General features: G+C 36.7%; 1 protein-coding gene across 11 annotated transcripts in view; it reads right to left on the minus strand.

Annotated features, from left to right (window-relative positions):
- sorbs3 (sorbin and SH3 domain containing 3) overlaps positions 1–24,590 on the minus strand; it is a 48,652-nt gene that overhangs the window by 17,593 nt on the left and 6,469 nt on the right. For 4 of the 11 annotated variants that reach the window (XR_010525756.2, XM_065247599.2, XM_065247600.2 and 1 more), the window contains 5 exons: positions 6,286–6,342; positions 3,222–3,419; positions 2,415–2,490; positions 1,817–1,956; positions 1,454–1,517 (listed from right to left, as the gene is read on the minus strand). Coding sequence is in view for 10 of the 11 variants with exons in the window: in XM_065247599.2 (XP_065103671.1) it covers positions 1,454–1,517; positions 1,817–1,956; positions 2,415–2,490; positions 3,222–3,419; positions 6,286–6,297 (490 nt within the window). In the remaining variant the exon portion in view is untranslated. Of the gene's footprint in view, positions 1–1,453; positions 1,518–1,816; positions 1,957–2,414; positions 2,491–3,221; positions 3,420–6,285; positions 6,343–6,424; positions 6,771–23,765; positions 23,969–24,590 lie in introns of those variants that run through there. The other 7 variants (XM_065247602.2, XM_065247603.2, XM_065247597.2 and 4 more) reach the window with 6 other exon arrangements.

Genomic DNA, 24,590 nt, shown 5'->3' on the forward strand with positions numbered 1-24,590 from the left:
AGAATCTGTAAAAACGTCTAGCAATAAGTTATGGAATTCAAGCCTTATACATAAATGTAAAGTAAAAATCAAAGTTAAGATTGGACAGGAAGAAAACATTAAAAGGAAGTGCGGAGAGACTGTAAAAGTTAGCAAATATTCATCCTGGAATCTGAAGCGGCACATTGCAAGAAAGCACAAGGATGTGCTACGAAAACATGGTAATAATGCATCAAAAGGTAAGCTAGTTACAAACCATTCGATGATAAATAAATAGCTACACATGAATAGGTAAAGTAAAATGTTTGTGTTGAATGGAGCCATAAATCCGATCATGATGACATGCGGACAAAATCATGGCCACGAACTATCTTTTATGCTACATTATGGACACTTCTTTTTCTTATTTAGTCTAAAGTATGGCCATAAATATAAAATTCGTTCCCAATATTCAACAGTTTGTTCCTTGGGATTAATTATTATAATATTTCGTCATTACTATTACAATTATTATTACTTCAAATTATGAATTAGCCTAGTAAAACATGTGGATGTCGTGGCAACAAATTGTTAATTTGAATTATATCCGGAGCTCCGTATCAAACTGGATCTTAGCTAACAAACAACTGTATGTAAATACAGAAAAACACACTATAAAAGTTACTACATCATTTTTAAATATTATTTAAAAAAAACTTAACCGAACCATTAAGCAGACATATAATGTATAATGTATAATGTAGGCAACAGTAAATAATAATAATAATAAATAATTATTATTCTAAATATCAATTAAGCGTCATTATTAATAAAAATAATAATACAAATATTACAAAATGTCATGCAATTATTAATGTGTCTTTAATCCCACTCTTTAAACTCCCAAATAAAACAATTTTGTTTCTTTCCACTTCCCTGGTTTCTCGTCTTTGCCGTCTTCCATGTGTCAATGTCGTAAAATGAGGGCGTGGGGGAGGTGGAGACTTGAATTTATATGGGCGTGTTATTCTTATGACGATCGTTTTCAGCCGCTGCATTTATGAAGGGCAGATATTGCGTACACCTGAATATCAACGGTACGCATAAATCAGGCGGTGAGAGGAGTGTAAGCATAATCTTACGCCAACATATACGCCCGTTTCTACGCAAGTATGATAAATGAGGGCCATTATGTTTGCTGGTGAAAAGACTCTTGTTTCCTACAGTATATCCCATCATGCTCAGTAAGGCCTATCTGGTTCCACTTTCAAAGGGTCAATTGTGTACTCATTGAGCTCCACACGTGATGAAAGGTACAAAAAATTAAAGAAAGAGTCTAAAATTTCTAAGCCAGAGATTGGTTTTATTCTTTTTGGATCAGTGCAGAATGTGAGAAAGGAATTTCCTCATTGTTTTCATGAGAGAGAGAGACAAGAGAGAGAGAGAGAGAGAGAGAGAGAGAGAGAGAGAGAGAGAGAGAGAGAGAGCAACATACCCTCTGGTTTCTTGTGGATTTGTCTAAACATGCTTCTGTACCAGTCCTTAGGCTTGTTTACACTCTGGTAAAGAGGGTTGGATAAGAGAAATATGCAAAAACAAAACATAAATGCATGCATTAACATTATAATCTCTGGCATACATTTTATGTTTAAATATTGGATATGATTTATATAGAGATAACATTGTGATATAAAGCAAGCATTCTTTCTGAGATTTTATATTCAGATGTAATCTCTTATAGTGCGCACTGTGCAGGAGGATAAACAGTCATACATGAATGAATTGTGGGATTGCAGTAGGCCTATTTCAGACAGTCAGTGTACTGTAATGTACTGTATTATGTTATGTAGACACTCACAGATCGGGATGCGATTGGCATGCCCGTCTCATCTACAGGACCGATTCCAGAAAATTTGATCAGACGCTCCTCTCGTGAGGCAGACGTCCGGGGTAACGTGACAGAACCTCTACCTTTCTCTCCACCATTTGATAATCCAGCTGAGAAAGACAAAGAAGCAAAAGTCACATATTATACTGTCTGAAAATCTTTTCTATATCTGTCTACTAAAAAGTGTTTGGGTCAAAAAGGGACAAATGCAATCGCTGTTGGGTCAAATATAAACATTTTCTGGGTTAATTTATACCAAAGGCTGGGTTTGTCCCTTCTTGAAAATAACCCAGTTAAATAACATAAAATAAGTGTACAAAGGACATAGCGTAATGATAAAAAAATGAAATTGTGTATATTTATTCATTTTAATTGAGAAACAAAAATGACACCCAAATTAAAAATAAAATACTGTAAATTATGATTTGGTAGTTTTAAGGTTGAATGTTTAATACATAAAAACAGCACTATTAATAATCACATTAATATTCACCAACCTAAAAGCAAGTTTCCATCTGATTTACTGTATTTTTATTTTCTGTCCTATGTAATCACGTAAATGATTTACCATGCGTCTGAGTTGGACCATAGTAGGATCCAAAACTTTGTGATGGGAATCCACCTCCATTGACCTCGGCGACCTGCTGGAAACATCAGTGCACTGTCAGCATACAGCCACAGAAATATAAGAACCATGGTGATATAACTAGATTAAGGAGAACACTTAAATATTTATTTTCCTGAGTGAAATTTATCAATAAATGTATATACATATATATATATATATATATATATATATATATATATATATATATATGTGTGTGTGTGTGTGTGTGTGTGTGTGTGTGTGTGTGTGTGTGTGTGTGTGTGTGTGTATGTATGTATGTGTATGTATGTATGTGTATGTATGTATGTATATGTATGTATGTATATGTATGTGTATATATATATATATATATATAATGAAGTTTTTATATTATGAAAGTTTATATGATTTTCAGTTTTTATGATTTATACACAGTAATAAGATGTGTGAAGAATTAAAACACACACCACAGTGAACAGTATGTTACTTGGTGAGACTGTGACTTCCTTTAAACGCCACTAGGGGTCAGAACAATGTAAATTATGTGTAAGCACACATTACATCAACATAAAGACACAACAATGACTCAAAGCCAGTGAATCAAAGCTCTTTAGTGGCATAATGTGGGTTGTCTAAGGGCGTTTTACCTTCCCAAAATCCACTGAAATGTAATAAGTTAATACAAACTAAAATGAGTGGAATGCATGCATCACCAAAATGATGGTAACGAAAACTTTAACTATTTATTTCACATCACACAACTATATTGTGTTCACACTGTGCTCTTGCCTTGTGTGAAGAAGACGCAGAGATGTAACTGTTGTGAAATGGACTTAAAGGAGGGGTGGGCAAACCAGGAGAGATGACAACAACATCCTGGGTCATATGTGGAGTCGTGAAGTGCTGAATGGGTCCGCTGCCGGGAAGAGCCTCGTCTGAAAATATGATCCGTGTGCCATTCACATGGTCATGCACCTCCACTCTCTTCTAAAGGAAATGGAGATTTGATTTAATTAACCAGAATAACCAGAGTTTCTATTAGAATAACGTTTGGCTTCTTAATATGGACAACTACCTCTGATAATTGTAGGTCAAAAATTATTATGAGGTAACATACATTTTTATGATTTTTGGAGGGCTCTTATACTACGTTTGAGATTAAGTTGAAGGTGGAGATGAAGTCCCAGTTTGGCTTTTCCAGTCACGCCACATTAATGAGCCCCCAAAATCTTATTTGTTGTTTGAATTGTTTTAGACAATACAACTTAATAAAACTTAATACAACCAATAGCACGTCAGGAAGCCATATAAAAAAAATTAAAAAGCTTAGCTTAAATAAGTAAACAGTGCTCATAAACAGCTGTTAAAGAGAGTAGTGAGCAGATGCTTGGACCCGAAAAAGTGCTACTCCTTACTTCATGACTTAACAAGCGGATAGGGGCCACAACAGGGAGACTAATTATTACAATCATATTGCAATTCTTCCCACTAATAGTAATAGACCCACAGTGCCCTGTAAATATCTAAATATGTAATATAGCCTAGTCTCTACTAAGACTAAGACAAAACCGTGTAGAGCCAATAGGTTAGCATTGCTTTCCTATTCCCTTTTTTCTTCCCCCTCTGGACTTGAACCCCACCATCCCTCTTGCTTCTCTCTCTATGACCTAAATAATGCGTCCTCCCTCCATGTGAACTCTAGGGGTCATGGGAAGATCCCGGTGTTCTCACAGGGGGTGAAACTGTATCTTGGTAAATCATGGAAATGCCTTTGTGGGCTAGGGTGGAACAGGAACCAGGCCTTTTTCATGGAAATCCAAGTCCAGTCCATAAATAGCCCTCTCATTCTGTCACTGAATTAGGGGTTGTTTTTAACATATCTTTCTCTCTGTGTTTCCAGGGCATCTTTAAAGGTGATGCCGGACAGCCTGGGCATTGCCAAAGTTCATAAGTAACAAGTGGAAAACACTTCACAATGAAGGAAGCTTAGCTGTTTGTGAAATCATGAAACCTTGCTTTGAACTCCGACAGATGCTGTAATGTTTCGAAGGGTAAGAATTGATTAAGATTTCTCAAAATTCTGGATTTGATCAAATAGGAAATGGTGGAAATGGTTTAGATTCAATGAGGGGACTTTAAGTAGGGATTTATTTAAATATATTTTTTAAACCATCGGAGAAGAAAAGCTTGCTAAATTTTAAATTTAAATGTACATATTGTTTGGAGGTTATTACAACATTGTAAAAATGCCGCATAAAGTTAAACATCTTGGTTTTGCAAGTTAATTCAACCTACTATTTTAAAGGAACACGCCGACATTTTGGGACTTTAGCTTATTCACCGTATCTCCCAGAGTTAGATAAGTTCATACATACCTTTTTTATCTCTGTGCGCTAGCCTAGCTTAGCACAAAGACTGGAAGTAAATGGCTCCAGCTAGCATACTGCTCCCAATAAGTGACAAAATAATGCCAACATTTTCCTTTTTATATGTTGTGATTAGCGCTTGCGCGAACTCTCTGCTCCTTACCATGGGGTTTCTTAGGCGCTGCGAGCAAATCACTCCACTCAAGTAGCAGTGCTTCGCCTTCTGAGAATATAGTTCCCAGTATGTATACTGTTAAAAGATGGCTGTCTCATATGACCTTGTTATTTGTACACGCTGTGAATATACAAATCACAACACATAAATAGGAAAATGTTGGCGTTATTTTGTCACTTATTGGAGCAGTATGCTAGTTGGAGCCATTCACTTCCAGTCTTTGTGCTAAGCTAGGCTAGCGGTGGGTGCCTCAGACAGTTACAAGACACGCGGAGATGAAAAGGGTATGTATGGACTTATCTAACTCTGTGGGGTACATTGAATAAGTCCCAAAAGGTCAGCGTGTTCCTTTAAGTTGTGACCTGCCCCATACGGCAAGGAAAATCTATTTCTCTGGCCAAAAATATATTTAAAATGTATACTAAATACATTTTGTAGAATGTTATCCTCAGTTGAATATATTTTTGAATTTAGAAATATATTTAGTTTTAACCTTCATATATCAACATATATTTCAAAATGTATTTTAAGGGCATACCAATACATTTCTAATTTTACATCCCATATGGCAAAAATTTATTTTTGCTTAAATATATTTTAAATATATGCTAAATTCAAGTTAATTTATAAAGTATATTTTTGAAGTTGAAAATATATTTAATTTTAACCTTTTAAAATTGTTATGTTTACAGGTTCGTAACATAAAAATGTTTTCTTTCAATGCGACGTGAATGTATTTCCTTGGATTGAAATATATGGAGACCTAAATAGATTTTCAATGCTTTAAAATGTATTTACTTTTAAAATATATTTCAAAATACACAAAAAAATATATTGGTGAAAAATATATTTTTGTAAACATATTACAAAATATATTTCAGCAAATGTATTTTTGCCATTTTTGTATATTTTGAAATATATATATATATATGCCGTATGGGGTGTTAAGTTGACATAACTTATAAAAACAAGTTGAAATTTAGGTTAACTTGTTTAACTTAATTTTTCAGGTTAAAGTAACATAAAAATATATGTTGATTTGACAAAAATGCTGAATTTTTTTACAGTGAAGATGAAAATCCTTTAAATTTTGAACTGAAATCTGCCTGAAAAATTTTAAACTGAAATCTTCAACTCAAAAATATTAGTCAACTCAAAAGAGTTATAATATTATAATATTAACTAATATTTTTAATATTTTTACCTGGCAACCAGGTAACTTACATTTTTAAGTTAAACCAACTTTTTTACAGTGGATAAACATATACATTGGCTTGTTAGTAAAAGATAACCAACACATGTTTTACTGTACCTGAGACTGCATGTCATCTGCAGGGGTGCTAGTCAGTAATCTTTTAGATCTCAATGCCTAAAAAAACAACAGAGGAAAATGATAATATGTATAAGATAAATGATTTTGTAAATTACCCTAATTTACTGTAAATGCTTACTTCTATTCCTTTAAAAGGCTACCAAAGCAACAGGCAGGACAGCATGGCAACCAGCGTGCTGTCTCAGACATTAAATGAGTCATGTGACTTTAGCTTTCCATCTGACATCACCTCTCTTCCCGTCCTAAGAGCGAGATCATGAGCCCAGCACTCGTACTGTAGTAAGATGTGTTTTCCATATGGACCTGAGATTATCAGTTTCCTGAATGGAGTGTCTATGAACACTGGGGATTGTGTGTTTGTTCACTTTCTATTTTTCTCTCATTCTCTTGTTCTCTCTTTCTCCTGGCCCAGATGACTCACCAGTCTTGAATGAGCTTTGTTACGTAACAGACAAAGCATCAATTGAGCGTGTGCATATGTATGTGTGCTACACAATGACCTCTTCGTACATGAGGAACCCACACACCAACACATAGTGTGTATATTTGCATGAGCATGTATCTGTGCTTATTTGCATGAAATCCAACTGGTAATGTTAAACTATGAGATAGAAAAACAGAACGCCCAAACTGGTTCTTAGCTGCTGGCGTGTGAAGAGCCCAAAATCTTTTTACAACCATCCATTGGACTAGACCGGTTAAGTCCAGCAAACCTCTTCAGGACGGATAAAGATGTTACTTTTAGAAGGAGCAAACTGAACTGTCAAATCTTATTTGCAATTCTGCTTATTTAAATATCATCCGTTAGAAGATTTGGCTGAAATGTCAGCGACGCATCAATGATATCAAATCAGGCATGACGCAACTACACGGGCGATGTTTGAAGGTACACAAACATGAATGAGATTTAAGCTTTGTATTTCCCACAAATTGTATGGGATACTTCATGAGAATGACATGAGGGTGTATATATTGTGAAGCAATTTTTATTTTTAGGCCAACTACTCCTTAAAACATTACCATAGGGACAAAATAAGGAAAGCCAAATATGTTTTTAAGTATAACTAAGTATAATTTTGAAGTATAATCAACTTGGATTTTCAAGACATTTCAACTTAATATTTTTATCTTGACTAGAGATGAGTTGTTCTTCAACTTTATTTTATAAGTTAGAGCAACTCATTACTAGTCAAGATAAAAGTATTAAGTTGAAATAACTCATAAATCCAAGTAAATGATACCTAAAAAAATTTTGATGCAAAAAGCATCAACCGCGAGTTTCAATGGTAGACACCAAAACATCCAAAAAGGCCAGCGGCCCTATTTTAATGATCCTAGTGCATGGTCTGAAGTGCATGGCACAGGTGCCCTTACGGTACATTTACAGCGGGCGTAAGCGTTAACGCTTCTCATTTACTTTGTATGGGTGACATCATGCGTTGCCGGACTGAATTGTGGATCAGTCGGCGTCGCATCACTGCCATTGACTGAAGATTTCTCAACTTTTCAAGCGCCACCGCATGCGTCAGCCAATTAGATAGCCTTATGCAAATAACCTAGTGCAGAGCCAGCCAATTAAGTTTATGCAAGACCATGCGGCCACTGTGATTGGCTGTTGGCCAAGCCTCAGACACGCCTTTCGTCAAGCGTTAACGGCTACCCTCTGTGTGTCCAAATCGAGGGGCAACCTTTCGATCTCTCAGATGAAGCCAATACGGAAGTGATTTAAACTGCAATTCATTGACTGGCTGCTAGGATCATGGTCCAAAAGGTTGTACTTTTTCCCTAATGGGTGTGTTTTTGGCGTAACGTCCAATAAACCAATCCGAGTCTCATTTCACATTTCCCTTAAAGGGGACAGAGAATGCAAAACCATTTTTACCTTGTCTTTGTTGAATAATGGTAGTCTACCCACATTCACGAACATACAAAAAGTGCTCGACATGCTAAACATCTCAGTCTCATAGAAATTCCTCTTTTAGAAATGTCAGCCAGAAAACGGCCCAATCTGAAAAACTGATGCTTATGACATCACAGGCATCTCACTGCCCCTCCACTTTAAAATAATTGGCTACATTTTTTGAGTGGCAGCAAAGTCAGCCAATCAGTAATGAGATTGCAAGTTAAGCCAGTAGGGGGAGCCAAATAGGTGCAAAACCACTTGTTTAAAATCCCCCCCACCCTAATAGAGCTATCTGAGAGAGGTTTTTAGGAAGCTTCTAAGGCATTACAGACCCAAACAAAAACATTTTTGTCTACATGTCACATCACAGAACAAGGATAAATACTCCGTTCAATCATTCTATGTCACCTTTAAAAGCCAGTCGTGCTTGTCCCATAGTGGATTCGTTATTTACATGGCACAAAGACTGAACACTTCTCCAGAGAGGAGAATAAGTAATTCTGATACATGCAAAGACTATCCATTATGACATGTTAGCAATTTTTATAACTTTATGTATTCAATAATAATCTTATTCCTATATGGCACAATTGTTTTTAGTTGCCTCATAATAGTAACATTTCATCAATGCACCTGAAAATGATAACTGCATCAGATTTAAACTAGCAAAAACTTGTGTCGGGTATATAATAGGTAGCGTGCAAACCAAAGCGTTTATGTCTGCGATCGGCATATGTTTTAAATTGTTTCCGATGGAAGCGCAGCGCTTTTCAAAAAAGCCAGCAGCTGCCGGTTTTTCCGCGCTGTGTGCCGAGAGTGACAAATTTTTCAACTTTGGGTAAAAAGCTCAGCTCAGCTCGTCAATGTCACTTTCACTCAGCTGTCCAATTACAATGGAGGTGGGGCAGGACAACTTTCACAACAACCAACTAGCACGTCTTTTTAACGACTGATAAACAAAGCAAAAGTATTATTAGCAAACAAAGTGCTCAGCTGAAAAAAGCTGGCAAGCACCTGGCGTTTCAGCCGTGTTTAAACGCTTTGGTTTGCACATCCCCTTAATGCATCAAACCTAGCAGATGAGCACTTCCAGCATTATGGATGTGACATTTTCTGTCAAAAATGTACATATAATTGCATAATCTTATTATAATTGCATAAGTCTTTCAATCATTTCCATAAAGTCATGATGTGACACATGCAAGCACAACATCTGTCTTTGTCATTTTCAAACAAACCCTTCATGTTCATTTCTTCAAAAGTCCATTTAATTCAGTTTGTGAAAAGGCCAAGGATTTAAGTTCCTTCAAGTGAACACTACAGCCATTCATGTTGCACAAAGAAAAAGGACGCCCAACCTCTAGCCTGTTCTTGCATTTATAAATATAAAAAGCTTTTGTTGCAGACCGACATTCTTTGTGAAGTAATATATCAAGAGTTATTAAGTCAACGGAAAGCTAGCATTAAAAACTCAATACACATGACTAAAGGTCTACAACTGTGAATCGAGGGCGTGTTTGTTTGTACGTGTGCCGCACTGTACGTGTCCGGATGTATAGAGGAGAAAAACATAACCGGTGAATGTGGGTGGGTATTTCATTATAGTACTGTTTATGTGTATGGGCCTGTCAGTCCTGCACATATTACAACTATCAAATCATCTCTACCAGACCCTCTGAAATGGTGACCATTTATAATTCCAAAATGTAAATCAGTGCAAAACAGTGAAGCCACTGTTGACTGGATGGCTATGCTGTTGGCTCCTTAGGCCATTATTATTTAAAAGACCACTGAGAAAGAGAAATTATCTCCAGAACAGAGAGAGGATCTTGAAACACATCCTAATACGGTCAAGTCTCCCTCAAACATGCATTGGTGAAATATGTTCAGATTCCTCTCCAGAACACTGGAGAGCATTACTGTTGTTTGTTTAATGATTTGTCCTGTGTTCTGCTCCAGTACGTACTGTGCTGGAAGTTAAATACACATACAATGCATGCTGGATGTGGTACAGGGACATATTCACAAATAGCTGTCAGCATCTTTGTCAATTTTTTTAAAACATGCTAAACTGATTTTTGATCATGTGCTGAATTCATTATGGTGAACCCTATCCTTTAGGGCAGTGTTTCTCAATCAGGAGGCCGGGGTCCCCAGGGGGGCTACAACAGAGTTCCAAGGGGGCCTTTAGATGACTTAAAATTATTCAAAATAAGACCAAAAAAAGCATTCAAATAAGACAAAAATATACATCTGTCTAGTCATGTCAAGCTATTAGGTAGAAATAAAGTGAGTGGGGAAGCCTTAAATATTGTTTTTGGCAATGGGGTGGCCTTAAAGTGAAAAGGTTAAGCACCACTGCTTAAGTGTTAGGGAAGTGGTTAGGATTAGTTGAATGGGTTAGCTGAGGGATCTTCATTACAATAAAGTGTTAGCAGATATAAAGCAGACAGTCTACTAATGCTTAAAGTGCACTTATTTCCTTGATAAAAAACAATGTTATTTTGTGTATTTAGTATAATACAATGCCTTTGTGTGGTTTATGGTTAAAAAACATATTATTTTCCACATACCGTACATTTTTGTAGCTCCAGATTTCACTCTCTTCCTGAAACTGACTGATTTGGTACCAGTGGCGGCTCGTGACTGCTCATCCGAGTGGCGGCAATCCAAAATAAGTGTTTGGAGTGTCATGTGTGTTGCTTGTGTTTTCAAAATATGTGTTTGTTGCGTCATGTGAACTAGTGCTGGGCGATAATTCGATAACAATAATTTACCGGTATAAACTTTTCCGATAAAACGATAAGGACAGTTCGATAAGTGATCGATAATGTTTACGCACTGTGCGTAATGTTGCGCAAGCACTTCCGGATGCGGCACGCGCTCTTGGTTTACAATGACAGTGTCAGACTTGAAGGAGTGGAAGATGAGGCAAGTTATTCATTTATTAGTAGAGCCCTATGATTTTCGCGATGCGGGTAACGTGGACAGAATCACGGAATCCAAATGGGCGGAAACATTTTCTTGTTTGTAATGTTGGATGCGCAAACCGGGGTCATCAAAGCCCAGAACTAGGGATGCACCGATAGGATTTTTAGACCGATACCGATACCGATTTAAACAGACAACTTCTGGCCGATACCGATGCTGATACCGATATTAAACACTCGTATACAATACTATACAGTTGGTCTATTTTAACTAGTTTATTTCTGCATCCAATTATTTTTACTGAACATGGATTGGATCTAATTAACATTCAACTGACCAACATAAGAAGAGAGGCACAAATTAAGCTAAAAAAATATAATAAGACAGCATGACAACCTTCAAAGGTGGTTTTTGCTATTCAGCATTTATTTTATTAACAACATTAACTCATTTTTTACATATAATGGATTTCTTTATGCAGTTAATTAATAAACAATCGGTATCAGCCTTTCTCGTGCTATTGCCGATATGCCGATGGTTTCAAATTCGTCAAAAATCGGCCGATAAATATCGGCGGCCGATACATCGGTGCATCACTACCCAGAACAGTACTTTCTTTCAGCGTCCGCCTTGCGCACGCACACATCGGCACAGCTTTAAAAGTATATTTACAGGACATTCACAAATTCAGGAAACTGAGGAAAAACAGCAGATCCACCACTGCAGTGAATATAATGTATGAGTGTGCGCTCCCACAGCAATGTGATGCTCTTGACATCCATTTATCAGTGTGTATAGCTTGTATATGTATAACACACGTGATCACTGAACTAAGTTTTCTTTCTTGATTAAGTGAACATAAACAGCTGTTACTCAGTATATTGATACTTAAAGCAGTCTTGGGTCTTTAAGTGACAGTAGCCTGCTGCTTTCTGTGTCAGAAATGTGTTGGTTTTCATAACAAATAGATTTACATTTAGTACAGATGCCTGAACATTAAAACAAGATTTTAGTATTTGCATTTGTCATGTTCTGAATAAAAAGTATTTTAAAACCATTATTAACTGTCTGTTTTTTACAATGTCATTCATTCAGGAGCAAAAATCTGCCTTTAAATTTGACAGGAATAAAGATTTGTTATTTATCATGATAATTATCGATATCGACTGATAATTTTTTGGGCCATATCGCCCAGCCCTAATGTGAACCATGTGCATCAAGTGTTTTGTCAAAATAAGTGCCTGGTGCACACGCGCAAAACCGTTTATGATAAAAGAGACGCTCACGTTCACAAAATACACGCAAGACACTCCCTTAACAGTAAACTCTGATTACGCATGAGATTATGTGAGTATCTGGCAAACGCGAGCATCTCTTCTATCATAAAACCTTTAGACGCGTCTGCAGCAGGCACTTATTTTGACAAAACACGTGATGCACATAGGATCTCTCGACACGCAGAACACATATTTTGAAATTACGAACCACACACATGATGGGCTACATACATGTTGTGACGAACTTTGCATCGAGCGCCCCGAAAAAAGAAGTCACTGGCCGCCACTGTTTGGTACAAAACTGATCGATTTGAAAAGCTCTTTGTCCCTGATTGGCCAGCTAATCTGTACGTTGTGATTGGCCTGAATACCTCTGACTTCAACCGGAAATATGATGCTTCTAACCATGTTTGAAGGATTCGCTCACAATGCAATGCTGACAGGAGTTAACTTACAGGCTTTGAGTCTGAAGCGGGATGAATTATGATAATGTCGGTGTTGTCTACATCACCAATCTTAGGAAATAAACTGTTGCGTACAAGCTGTGTGTTTGTTGTAGTCCAAGAAAAGAGATTTTTGTGGAGATGATATCTCGCATCATCATTTCCTTTGTGGTTTGTACCTTTTGCATATCGTTAACATGTACTAATGCACACTTACACACCAGAGGAAATATAAAAACGTGAATCGGACCATAGTGCCCTTTAACTAGTATAGAGCTAATTTCACTTGAAATTTAAACTTGCAGTCGTGTACACAACATCTGACTATTCGTAGGGACCAGTATGAAGTGAGACAGAGGTTTTGGCTGATGTGAAAGTGTGGGATGAGGAATGTCGCTTTGCATGAGCTCTGAAAACTTGGCAGTGACATCAGAAATGAATCCCAGATCCCTGAGGTCACTGGCACTACACAGAGGCCACGAGTCTCTCCTGCAGTATCTGTGAGTGTCTTTCAAGCTCTACAATGCTTCACATATGTTTGTTGCCTGCCCTGCACTGTATTTATCTGGGCGTGAGTAAAGTCTCTCAGAGCTTGACAATATCATATCAATATCATATACAGTATAATAAACATATAAAGTCAATTTAACAAAGCATACTGAATAGAGATAAGAGATGTCCCTGTCATTTTGTTTATCAGTTTCTTTGGAGATTGTTTTGCCTTTTAAAATGGTTCCTGTAGCTCAATTGGTAGAGCACTGTGCTGGCAACAGAAACGTTTTGGCTCCAAATGACAGGGAAAACACGAAGTGATAAAATGTATAACTAAAATGCACTAAGCTGCTGCTCTGGATAAAAGTGCCTGCCAAATGCGTAAATATAAATGTTTGCGACCATTCAAAAAATATCTACAGTAGCCTATATGAGTGCCCATTTACAAGAAACCTGACTAAACAAATGGGAATATACAGGGTTTTTTATGTTCACTAACTAGTTCCCTAGAATATTCACTTAAAGGAATATTCCATTTTCTTAAAAGAAAAATCCAGATAATTTACTCACCACCATGTCATCCAAAATGTTAATGTCTTTCTTTGTTCAGCCGAGAAGAAATATTTTTTTTTTGAGTAAAACATTGCAGGATTTTTCTCATTTTAATGGACTTTAATAGAGCCCAACATTTAATACTTAACTCAACACTTAACAGTTTTTTTCAACGGAGTTTCAAAGGACTATAAACGATCCCAAACGAGGCATAAGGGTCTTATCTAGCGAAACGATTGTCATTTTTGACAAGAAAAATAAAAAATATGCTCTTTTAAACCACAACTTTTCGTCTAGATCAGGTCCAGCGCGACCTAACGTAAATGCGTAGTGACGTAGGGAGGTCACGTGTTACATATATAAAACACACATTTGCGGACCATTGTAAACAATAAACTGACACAAAGACATTAATTTGTATCATTCCACATACAACAACGTAGGAACGGTCCTCTTTCTCAACACTTGTAAACACTGGGGCGTAGTTTCGTGTTCGTCCTCTGTGACCTCTTGACGTCATGACGTATTGCGTGGGGTCACGCTGGCGCATCACGACCGGATCTAGACGAGAAGTTGTGGTTTAAAAGTGCATATTTTTTTTTCTTGTCAAAAATGACAATCGTTTTGCTAGATAAGACCCTTTAGCCTCGTTTGGGATCGTTTAGAGTCCTTTAAAACTCTGTTGAAAAAAACTGTTAAGTGTTGAGTTAAGTATTAAGTGTTGGGCTCTATTAAAGTCCATTAAAATGAGAAAAATCCTTTTCCTCAAAAAACATAATTTCTTCTCGACTGAACAAAGAAAGACATTAACATTTTGGATGACATGGTGGTGAGTAAAGTATCTGGATTTTTCTTTTAAGAAAATGGACTATTCCTTTAAAGCAGCGCCATGGTGCACATAAACACAACCATTACATATGATACAAAACCTGTGTACCCAGCCTGATCTCATGAGAATTTGTACATATTTTACAAGTTGGTTAATTTGTATGAAGTTAATCGTGCAAAACATACGATTTTGATTTTTTTTAAAAATTACAAAAACCCACCCCATACCCCGTCGTTAAGGCAAATAGTAAAAAATGTATGAATGTGGTCTGATGAATTACCGTATTTTCCGGAATATAAGTCACACTTGTTTCATAGTTTGGCGGACCCTGGAACTTATAGTCAGGTGCGACTTACACGTCAAAATTATTTCATATGAACAAAAAAAAAACATTTCCGTCTACATCCGTGAGAGTCCGCTCTATGCTGCTCCTGTATTTTTGTAATTAAATGGATTCAGTGATGCAGAATGACTTCGGGACCTTTTTGAACTTGATTTTGCTTGTCGTGTTAACTTGGCCTATTCAGCCTCCCAGATATGTTATGTGTGCTATTTTGTATCATGTAAATAACTGTTTATGTTACTGTAACATGTACCTATTCAGCCTGCTGTTGTGTGCTATTGTTAAGTTGAATAACTTGCCTTTCCAGATTATCTGTTCTTCTTCTTGGATTTTGTGAAATCATTTTCTAAATAAACTTGACGTATAGTTCACTGCAACTGATATATGTTTTTCCTCTTCAAAACGCATTTTTGACTGATGCGACTTATACTCCGAAGTGACTTATAGTCCCGAAAATACGGTAATACAATTAATAAATATATACGTACGAATTGCCATGGGATAGCGTTGATGTACCCTGACCCCAGAACAATCCAGAGAACCAATCAGGTAAAAGCTTGCAATTTAAGAAAGCTCGTGGCATTGCAGGGTGCATTTTGCATCAAACAATTCTTAAACAAGCCCTCAGTGACCCATCTAAAACTAGAGAACTAGCAACTACAGTAAGACCAAGGTTTAACTGCCAGGTTAGAGAAAGCGTAACGTGTCTCAAATCAGCTACATTCCTGTAATCATCTTGTTTTATAAGAGCAGACAGGAAGGAAGTCTGCCGTGCATAAATGAAAAATCATCAACATTTAATCAAGACGTCGTTTTTTCAGCACTGACATCATTAAACACTTTTACTCCGAGCGGCAAATATGCATACCATCTGTGAGGAGGAACAGGTCGGATGAGGACACAAAGTTTGGCTGATGAATGTCTGCTAGACTATAGGGGTCAGGAAGTTATTGATCACTTGCACATTTTATGATGCATCTGCATGCATGAATGCATGTTTGTGTGCGTATACTTGAGCTGAAATAATGGTTAAGGCATGTGTTGCTGTGTTCAGATTGTTTTAATAAAAACCACAGATTTTACTGTAGTTTGCATTCAAATTAGTTTTTCGACAAGTGACAGATCTATTTATTTACTTGCACTACTGCAATATAATGTTGCGCTGTTTACAATAACACTTGCATGTGTGTATATATCAAATGTATGGAATAAATTACGAGAATCTGTGCTTTATCGTGAAATAAGTCACGGCTGAAGGACGTTTTTCACGAGTCAATGCAACCCCTTCAGTCGTGACTTATTCACGATACAGTATTAGCCTAGAGTACCTTTTTGCTTAAAAACAGTTATCAAAAAAGGTATCAATGCAACTTTCATAAAGTAAAATCACCTTAACAATGCTCAGATTTAGACTAAAAGAGAATTAAATGTTTCAGTGTTGATGCAGTTACTGTGTTTTTCCTGTGTAAGGCAACAGTACAGAAATCAGTGGGCTCCATGACATCATCACTGAAACTTTTCCTGTGTCACACACATTCGCTGATGTTTCCACACGCCTCCAGATGGTTTTATTTGGATATAACAACATAAGAGCCGAATGATGACATTTGACATCCTTTTATATTCTCTTTAAATAGCAGTGATACATCCCTAAACTCTGTGGGAACGCAAGCCTTTTTCCAAATAGAACAAAGGGGTGAAATAACTTATTCCACAGGAAAATTTAAAGGACAGATATTATAAAAAATTTTAACAAGTCTCAGGTGTGCCCAGAATGTGTCTGTGAAGTTTCAGCTCAAAACACCCCACAGATCATTTATTATAGCATGTCCCAAATGCCCCTCTTTGGGATGGAGCAAAAAAGCGCTGTACCTTTAAATGCAAATGAGCTGCTTCTCACTCCCTTATAAACAGACAGTGAGTGCTTTCGATTGAAAATAGATTTGATTCCTGTAAATACAATCTGTGGCAATAGTTCAAACATATTTAGAAAAGCTTTTGGGTCAAATTTACCAGTCAGTCATTGGCTGTGGGCGGGGCTTTATCAGTGTGAGGTCACATTAACAAGAGAATCAAAACAGCATGTCTGATAAGACTTTGCTTTGGTTTAATGGGGTTAAAAATGGAGTGAGTGATTTTTTTTTCATTGTAGGGTTGTTGTGGGTCTGCCAACACACATTTATGTCCAAAAATGTTCTGTCCTTTAAGTGCAACGTCACTTATGTCCTTGTGGGATATGTTCTGTCAAGTATTAAGGATTGGACTATGGAAGATTTCTGAAGCGATTTTACCTGTTTACTTAGCAGATCCACTGACATCAGTGGGCAAAAGGGCAGCACAACAGTCACATGCTGTCTAGTATAATAAGTTTTTATAGATGCTCTTTGGCCACCAGTCACTCCAACTGTGTTTTACACACCAACTTACTGTAACTGTTATCAAGATGTTATAAAATCTGGGTCAGTACGAGGCAAATTTATTTATTAGGAAAGATAAGTGTACTGTTGAACTACAATGTGGGTGACAGGTGTGATCTAAGGTTTTACGTGGAAGTAAACACGCTCACATGTATGTATGATTGTATTCGATAAGATAAAGGCAATACGTTATTGTTTTATAGCGTATCATCATGAAGTCCTGTTTGCTTAAACCTATTTATTTCAGCACATCCAATATCCTGCATATCTAGGGGTGTTTTCACATATGTTGGTGCGCACCGTAGTGCGGCCTCGGAGCGCACCAAAATACATTGTATAATTTTTCAGTTAGTGCGGTCCGTGTTCACATATTATTTTTTTTACTGTACTCGAAATGCCGCACCGTACACCACGTGACAACGGTCAGCCCTGCCATTGGTCTCTGACAGCTCTTACCGTCTCATGACCACCCCCACGTTTCCACGACAACCAGCCTGACAGAGAGAGCGCAGCTATCAAGATGTGGAGATAAACGATGCACGTCTTTGCGAAGTTTCTTTGCTTTAACGCGAAATTGCGTAGCTGTTCTATTAAAGCCTTTCTCACGGAGCCGTTTGCTAAAAAGCCCGTAATGTCACTATTTGTGTGTGGAGGACAGCTATGCATTTATAAAATCATCAGCTCAAACGTAAAGGAGACTGCGAATCTCTGCAACGGACCAGGATTGGCTTGTTTGTTGTTAACCCACAATATAACACCCGGCTCACGTCACAACAGAAGCCCAGTGGCTCAAACATGTGGAGAACTTCCTGTATTTGGTTCGGCCCGAGGCCAGCAGTGTTCACACCACAGGTGGGTCGCACCAGAGTTCGTCGGCAGCCGCTCCGAGAGCGGTCGTTTAGTGCCCACCCGAGTGCGGCTGTTGTGTTCACACTGACCCAAACGAACCGCACTCGGAGCGACACGTCATTTGGGCCGATCTAAACAGTGTATATGTGAAAACACCCTAAGACTCCTTTAAATGTGAATAGTCATGATAGAGTCAAATACTGTACCCACTGTGAACATCCTACACGATGTCATAGTAGAGCCATTTTTGGCTGTATGGTTTCAAGAAGAACCTCATCCGAAAAACCTTTCTGTTTCACAATTTCTATTTGCAGTTTTTTTCTTTTACACTTTTTGAGTCAACCACATTTTTAAGTTGAATAACTAATCTTTCAGTTGACTGAAACCTTGACTGAACGATTCTTTGTGGAAGCGAAAATGGTTCTTCTATGACATCACTGTGAAGAACCTTTTGTAGCACCTTAAGAGTGCACTGCATTATCAGTGTGGGAAATGGTATGGTAAAGTTAATTTGTCTTGTTAACAATGGTTGAGATCGTGACGTCATTGTCCAAAGGTCAAAAGAGACACAGGTCAGTTTGAGGCTAAACTGAGATTCAGCTTTTCATGCAAGTTTACCTACAGAGTGTTTATCATCCATATTCACAACAGTTACGCCAATGACAAAACTAATACTGACAAAGATTGCATTGTTCGTGTGTCAAAAGCAAAGGAAAAGAAACTTGTCAAATTGAGCTGATGGCCTTCACAACAACAGATAATGCAATAACATAAGAGCTATTGCTTTACCACAACAGACAACGGAAAGCATGTAAGAAAAGTCAAGAAAAAGCTCCAGTGCTCTTCTGGTCCTGTATCTGATCAATCAAGTAGATTTGAAGAATCAAACCTCTGCATTTAACCAATTTCAACACTATCTTGACTGGGAAATTGAGGTAATGGCTACCAAAGCCTAGGATGATAACGTTTCAATGGGCAAAATACCAATGCGAGGGGTCATGTTGACTATGCAGATGTTTCTTCTTTCTATTAATGAAGCTTTAAAAGAGAGCCATTCATCCTTTAACCCACTCAATGGATAACCATTAGTCAAAGGACAGCTACATTTTTTACCATATTCGCGAGTCCCAACTGACCAATAGGAAGCCTTGCACATGATGTCCCAATGAGTGATTTGATGAACCTTAGCCTTCATCTCTATTCATTTTCAGAGAAAACTGTCCAGTGTGTGGGCTGCTTTGTTTTTTGCGTTGAAAAAGGCGAACCACTCCATCATGCAGTTAGTTTATAGAAATATATCAGGAGACACAGTATACAATACAGAATCCTTTCAAGATGAGTAATGTCTTGTATTTCTCTACTCAGTATTTACATAAACAGTGCTTCACAGCACATTTCGAATGTCTCTCTTTTATCTGACATGTTCGTTTCCTGCAATTGATCTCTCAGGCTGATGATTTACATTGGATGTGTTTAACAAGAAAGAAATACAAAATGTAAAGTGGAGACAAATATGGGTATCAATCAATACTTGTTTTTATCAACAGATAAGTAATCTTTACCGTTGTCTTGTGTCACGTTAAAATAAAACAACTCATTAGCCGCTTTGTCTGGTAAATGGACCTGATTAAAGACCTTAAATGTTTATGTCAAGTTAAATCATATAGGCCTACACATTGTGTGTGTGTGCGCACGTGTGTGTTAGAAAGATAAGATAAGAATTTTACAATGCCTAGATGAAATCACTAAGAAATAAGGACAAAACACAGACACTTCAGTTTTAATATATGCATTTGGAAAGAGTAAAGGCTTAAAACAACAAATAATCTTCAATCATCTTTTTTAATTTATTACGCTTTCTAATTCCTAGTCTCTCTCTCTCTCTCTCTCTGTTGTAAGCCTGTTGCTTTCTCTCTGCACCATACAAGGCCTTGCTGTGTGTCTGTTTACAATCTCCGGTTATTGCATGATACACACATAAATCAAAGATAGGTCGAGCCAATCACCTTGTATGGACTTCCAAAAGATGCAAAACATAGGCAAGGAAGTACGTTACTGTCTGAAAAAATTGTGAAAAAATGGTCCCTAAAGGTCACTGGGGAAGCACCCCTTTATAAAAGTCCCAGTATGTGTATTCGTGTACAGATACTGTACATTTAGCAGTATGAATGGCTGAGGTACCAATAGGAACTCTTTAGGTGCACTTACGACTCCAGTGTAGATAGGGACCATTTTTTCACTTTTTTCAGACACTCAGGACGTTCCACTTATGTAATATGTACTATGGCACTCATGTGACAATTTTCTCAGAGCGATCAGTACGTGCTGCTTAAACCTTTTTCTAATGTACCTGAAAGGTTCACAAGTGAGATTACAGGACCTTTGATCTTTGTCATGTAAGACAAAGATTACATCTGACACAGAAGTCTTTTCTTATTCGCCTGACAACAGATAAATGGAAAAAATCCACAAGTCCAGAACATTTCCAGACAAGATTAAAGCTTCCAGTCGTTGGCTAAATAGGGGGAAGAGCACTCTGGGAAAACATCCTATACTCATTTAGTCATGATACTCTCATCCGTTATAGGAGTATGTGGAAAAGCAGACGGCCCTCTAATCATACACCTTTAATTTGATCTTAACTGTAGATGGATGGATTTGATGCATTGGTGGAAACACAAATTTGGTGGACTGGCAATCTCCTGTTTTTATTTAGTCACTTTGCACTGACGTTCGATTAATCTTAGCTGCCACACTGGCAGAATCATGTTAAAAACATTGCAAGAGTCTGAAGTATTTTGTTATTGTACTCGATTCACTTTTAGTATTTTGAGAACGTAAATCAAATATTATGAATAAATAAAAATATTGATTTTTATACATATTTATAATTTAAATAAATAATGCTAGCAGTCAAAGGTTTGAAATCACCTCACTGAAATGCTTCCCATGAAAAACGTTTAATCTGAATGTGTACTTTAAATGCTTACAGACAAAAATATTAGTGTAACACTTTTCATAAGAGTGTTCATAAGAGAAGTTTTTATGCACATTTATGACAACTGTCATTAAGTATCATTCGCCAAATTATGTCATTTTTAATGCAAAGATGACATTATTTGAGATGTCTTTGTTATGACAGCTTGGCATAAACCAATACATAATAACTTGGCATAAATCTGTCATAAACATGACAGCAGAATAATTATCAAACTTAAGAAACTACCTAGCTTTATGGGTTAACATTACATTAAACTGTCATTTAAATGTCATTAAGTGTTAATACTATGTCAATTAATTTTAAATACCTTAACAAAATGCAACAGACACATCAAAAGATTATACTTCACTTTATGCATGTGCACAATACATAAACTGACAACTTACAGAACTTGTTCTTCCTCTCACAGAGGCTTCTGAAATATTTTTTAGCTGAATCTCTCTCCAAATGCAATAAAATATAATTTTATCCATTTTAATTATTATTATCATTATTATTATTATTATTATTATTGTATGATATATTTTATTTCTTAAACACATGAAGGAAACTTAAAAAAAACATAATGAACATAATGAAGAATATTCATGATATGGTTATAAAACTATATGACAGAGTACTTAATGACATTTTAATGACAAATTATATTTGTTTCATGGTAAAAAGTAGTCAGTCATGTTGTCTTGGTAATGTTAAGTTGTCATGACAAGTTATGATGTATTGATTAATGTCAAGTAGACAAAGACATCTCAAACAATGTTATCTTTGCATTAAAAATAACATAATTAAATAAATGATACTGAATGACAGTTGTCATAAACGCAATAAAATCTCCTTCCTGTTCATGACACGTGTCATGTCAGTCTCATGAACACCCCTTCAAGTAAAGTGTTGCCAAATATTGTTATATAATTAAATATTAATATAATATTATTTCATTAGAAAACTAAAATTTTATTTAAAAAATAATTATTATTTTTGAAATCACGACTTGACTAAATATTGAAGATAAAGCAGCCAAGACAAGCCCATTATAGATGTGATCTCCTTTAATATTGTTTTATAATTCATATTTTTGATGAAGTTCAATTTTGCCAATTCTATGCAAAGGATGACTACATTAAAGAAGATCAAATATCTTTTTTATTTTGTTTTACAGGCTTTTAGTCGCAACATATTTCCTCTACATTTGTTTTGACATAGTTTTCATCATTTAATGGATTAAATTCTGCAGTTACTCACCCTTAAGTTGTTTCAAACCTGTATAAATGACCTTGTTTTGGTGAACACAAAGGATGATATTAGTAATAAAGTAGGAAACAGGAGCACCATTGTAGGTAAGAAAAAGACTATGGAAGTCAATGGTGTTCAAAAACGGTTTGGTCATTGCTAAAAATATCTTCTTTTGTGTTCAACAGAATAAAGAAAATCATACAGGTTTAGAACAACATGAGGGTGAATAAATGATGACATCATTTTGATTTTTTGAGTGAACTATCCCTTTAAATGCATGAGTACTTGAAAATGTAGTAGTGTATATGAAATAAGTCCAATAAATGTAAAATCCCAACTACCAGTTTGTGTGCTACTAAACTATGAACTACCAAAGGTTTAAGTCCACATTAATACATTTGTTATGACCAAATCCAATAATTCATTTTATTTCAGTTCCTGCAGCAATTTAGGTAAATAATTGAAGTAAATTTGTTCATTGCCCATAATAACTCAAGGTACAACAAGTCAGCTTTTCACAAGATGCTCTTTGAAACAATAATAACGTTAATCAGATCTTGCATGGACTTGCTGAGTCTAATGTACAGCAGCTCAAGTGCATGTCAATCAAGCAAAAAGGACACCAATCCCATACTGTAAAATGTTGTGACTTTAGTCTGAGACATATCAACCTATATTGATCACCATAATGTCTTCATGATTAAAGTAAAATAAACGATGCCATTTACTACATTAATTTTCTTCACCAAGATTATAGCAGAAAACAAGTACAATCCTGAGATTATTTGATCTGTCATTATCGTCTGGATCTTATACTGTCACTATAATCTTGCACTGTGATAGGTCAAATTACTCTCAAATCAAACTGTAAACCAATCAGCAACTGTAATCCATCAACAACCTAATTTGTTAACAGCAGCCACAACCAAAAGTCTCCGTTAAGTTCAGACACGAACAACGCATCAACTTTAAATCACTTTACCAATCCCCATCACTAATAACACATACAGAGAAATATTCCAGCTTCTCTCATTGCTGAAAACAGAGAAAATCCCACCAAAGACTCTTAATCCATCAAAGCCCGAGGCTAGAGAGCTAACAGCATGAACTTGAGTTTTACATGATCATCTTACAATGTTTAGCCATGGGAAACTTACAAGCTAACTGATGATGAAAAAAATAAACTTACCGTTTTGTGTGTATGTGTTTGTGACAGTGCTGACATGCACAGATTTCTCAGGACGACACACAGTGCACAGTTGGTCTGCTGTTGTAAAAAATAACCTTTCAGGTTTAACCTGCTCTCTCTCTCTCTCTCCCTCTCTCTCTATGTCTCTCGCTGTCACAGTCGTTTTTCTCTTTATGTCTCCCGCCCTTTCACTCACATTTGCTCCCCGTCTTCTTAACCTCTGTTAATTCCCTCTCACTGACAAACACATGCACTCTCTCTCTCTCTCTCTCTCTCTCTCTCTCTCTCTCTCTCTCTCTCTCTCTCTCTCTCTCTCTCTCTCTCTCTCTCTCTCTCTCTCTCTCTCTCTCTCTCTCTCCTCGCTCCACCAGTAGAGGACTTCCCGGTTGACACAGGTTGCTGTGGTAACATTCAGACTGTGTTAAAAGGCCAGACTCACTTTTGGCTGCCTTCACTAAAGAGAGTTTGAATAGGCAGTCAGCCTTTTGTGGCTTTAAGGTGATATTTCACAGCACGGGGTTAAACACTGGTGAATACAAAGACAAACCCACATCCACCTCCAAACGCATAACCTCTCATCCTCTGTTCGGTTCTGTCCTTCATTTTCACACCCCTGTGTTTCTTCAAGTTGTTTTCATTTTAGCCCTGGCTGCATGATTTGCCATACATGGCCAACAAGACAGGCGATTGGAATTCCTTAATATAAAATTCCTGACTTTTTTAGAAATTCTTGGACAGAGAATCAGCACATAAACATGAACCAAAGAGTTTCTCTGCATTCTTTTATACTCTTTAAACTATAAAACTTCCACAGATTTAAAAAGC

The sequence above is a fragment of the Paramisgurnus dabryanus genome, chromosome 11 (genome assembly GCF_030506205.2).
Source record: "Paramisgurnus dabryanus chromosome 11, PD_genome_1.1, whole genome shotgun sequence".
NCBI classification, from domain to species: Eukaryota; Metazoa; Chordata; class Actinopteri; order Cypriniformes; family Cobitidae; genus Paramisgurnus; species Paramisgurnus dabryanus.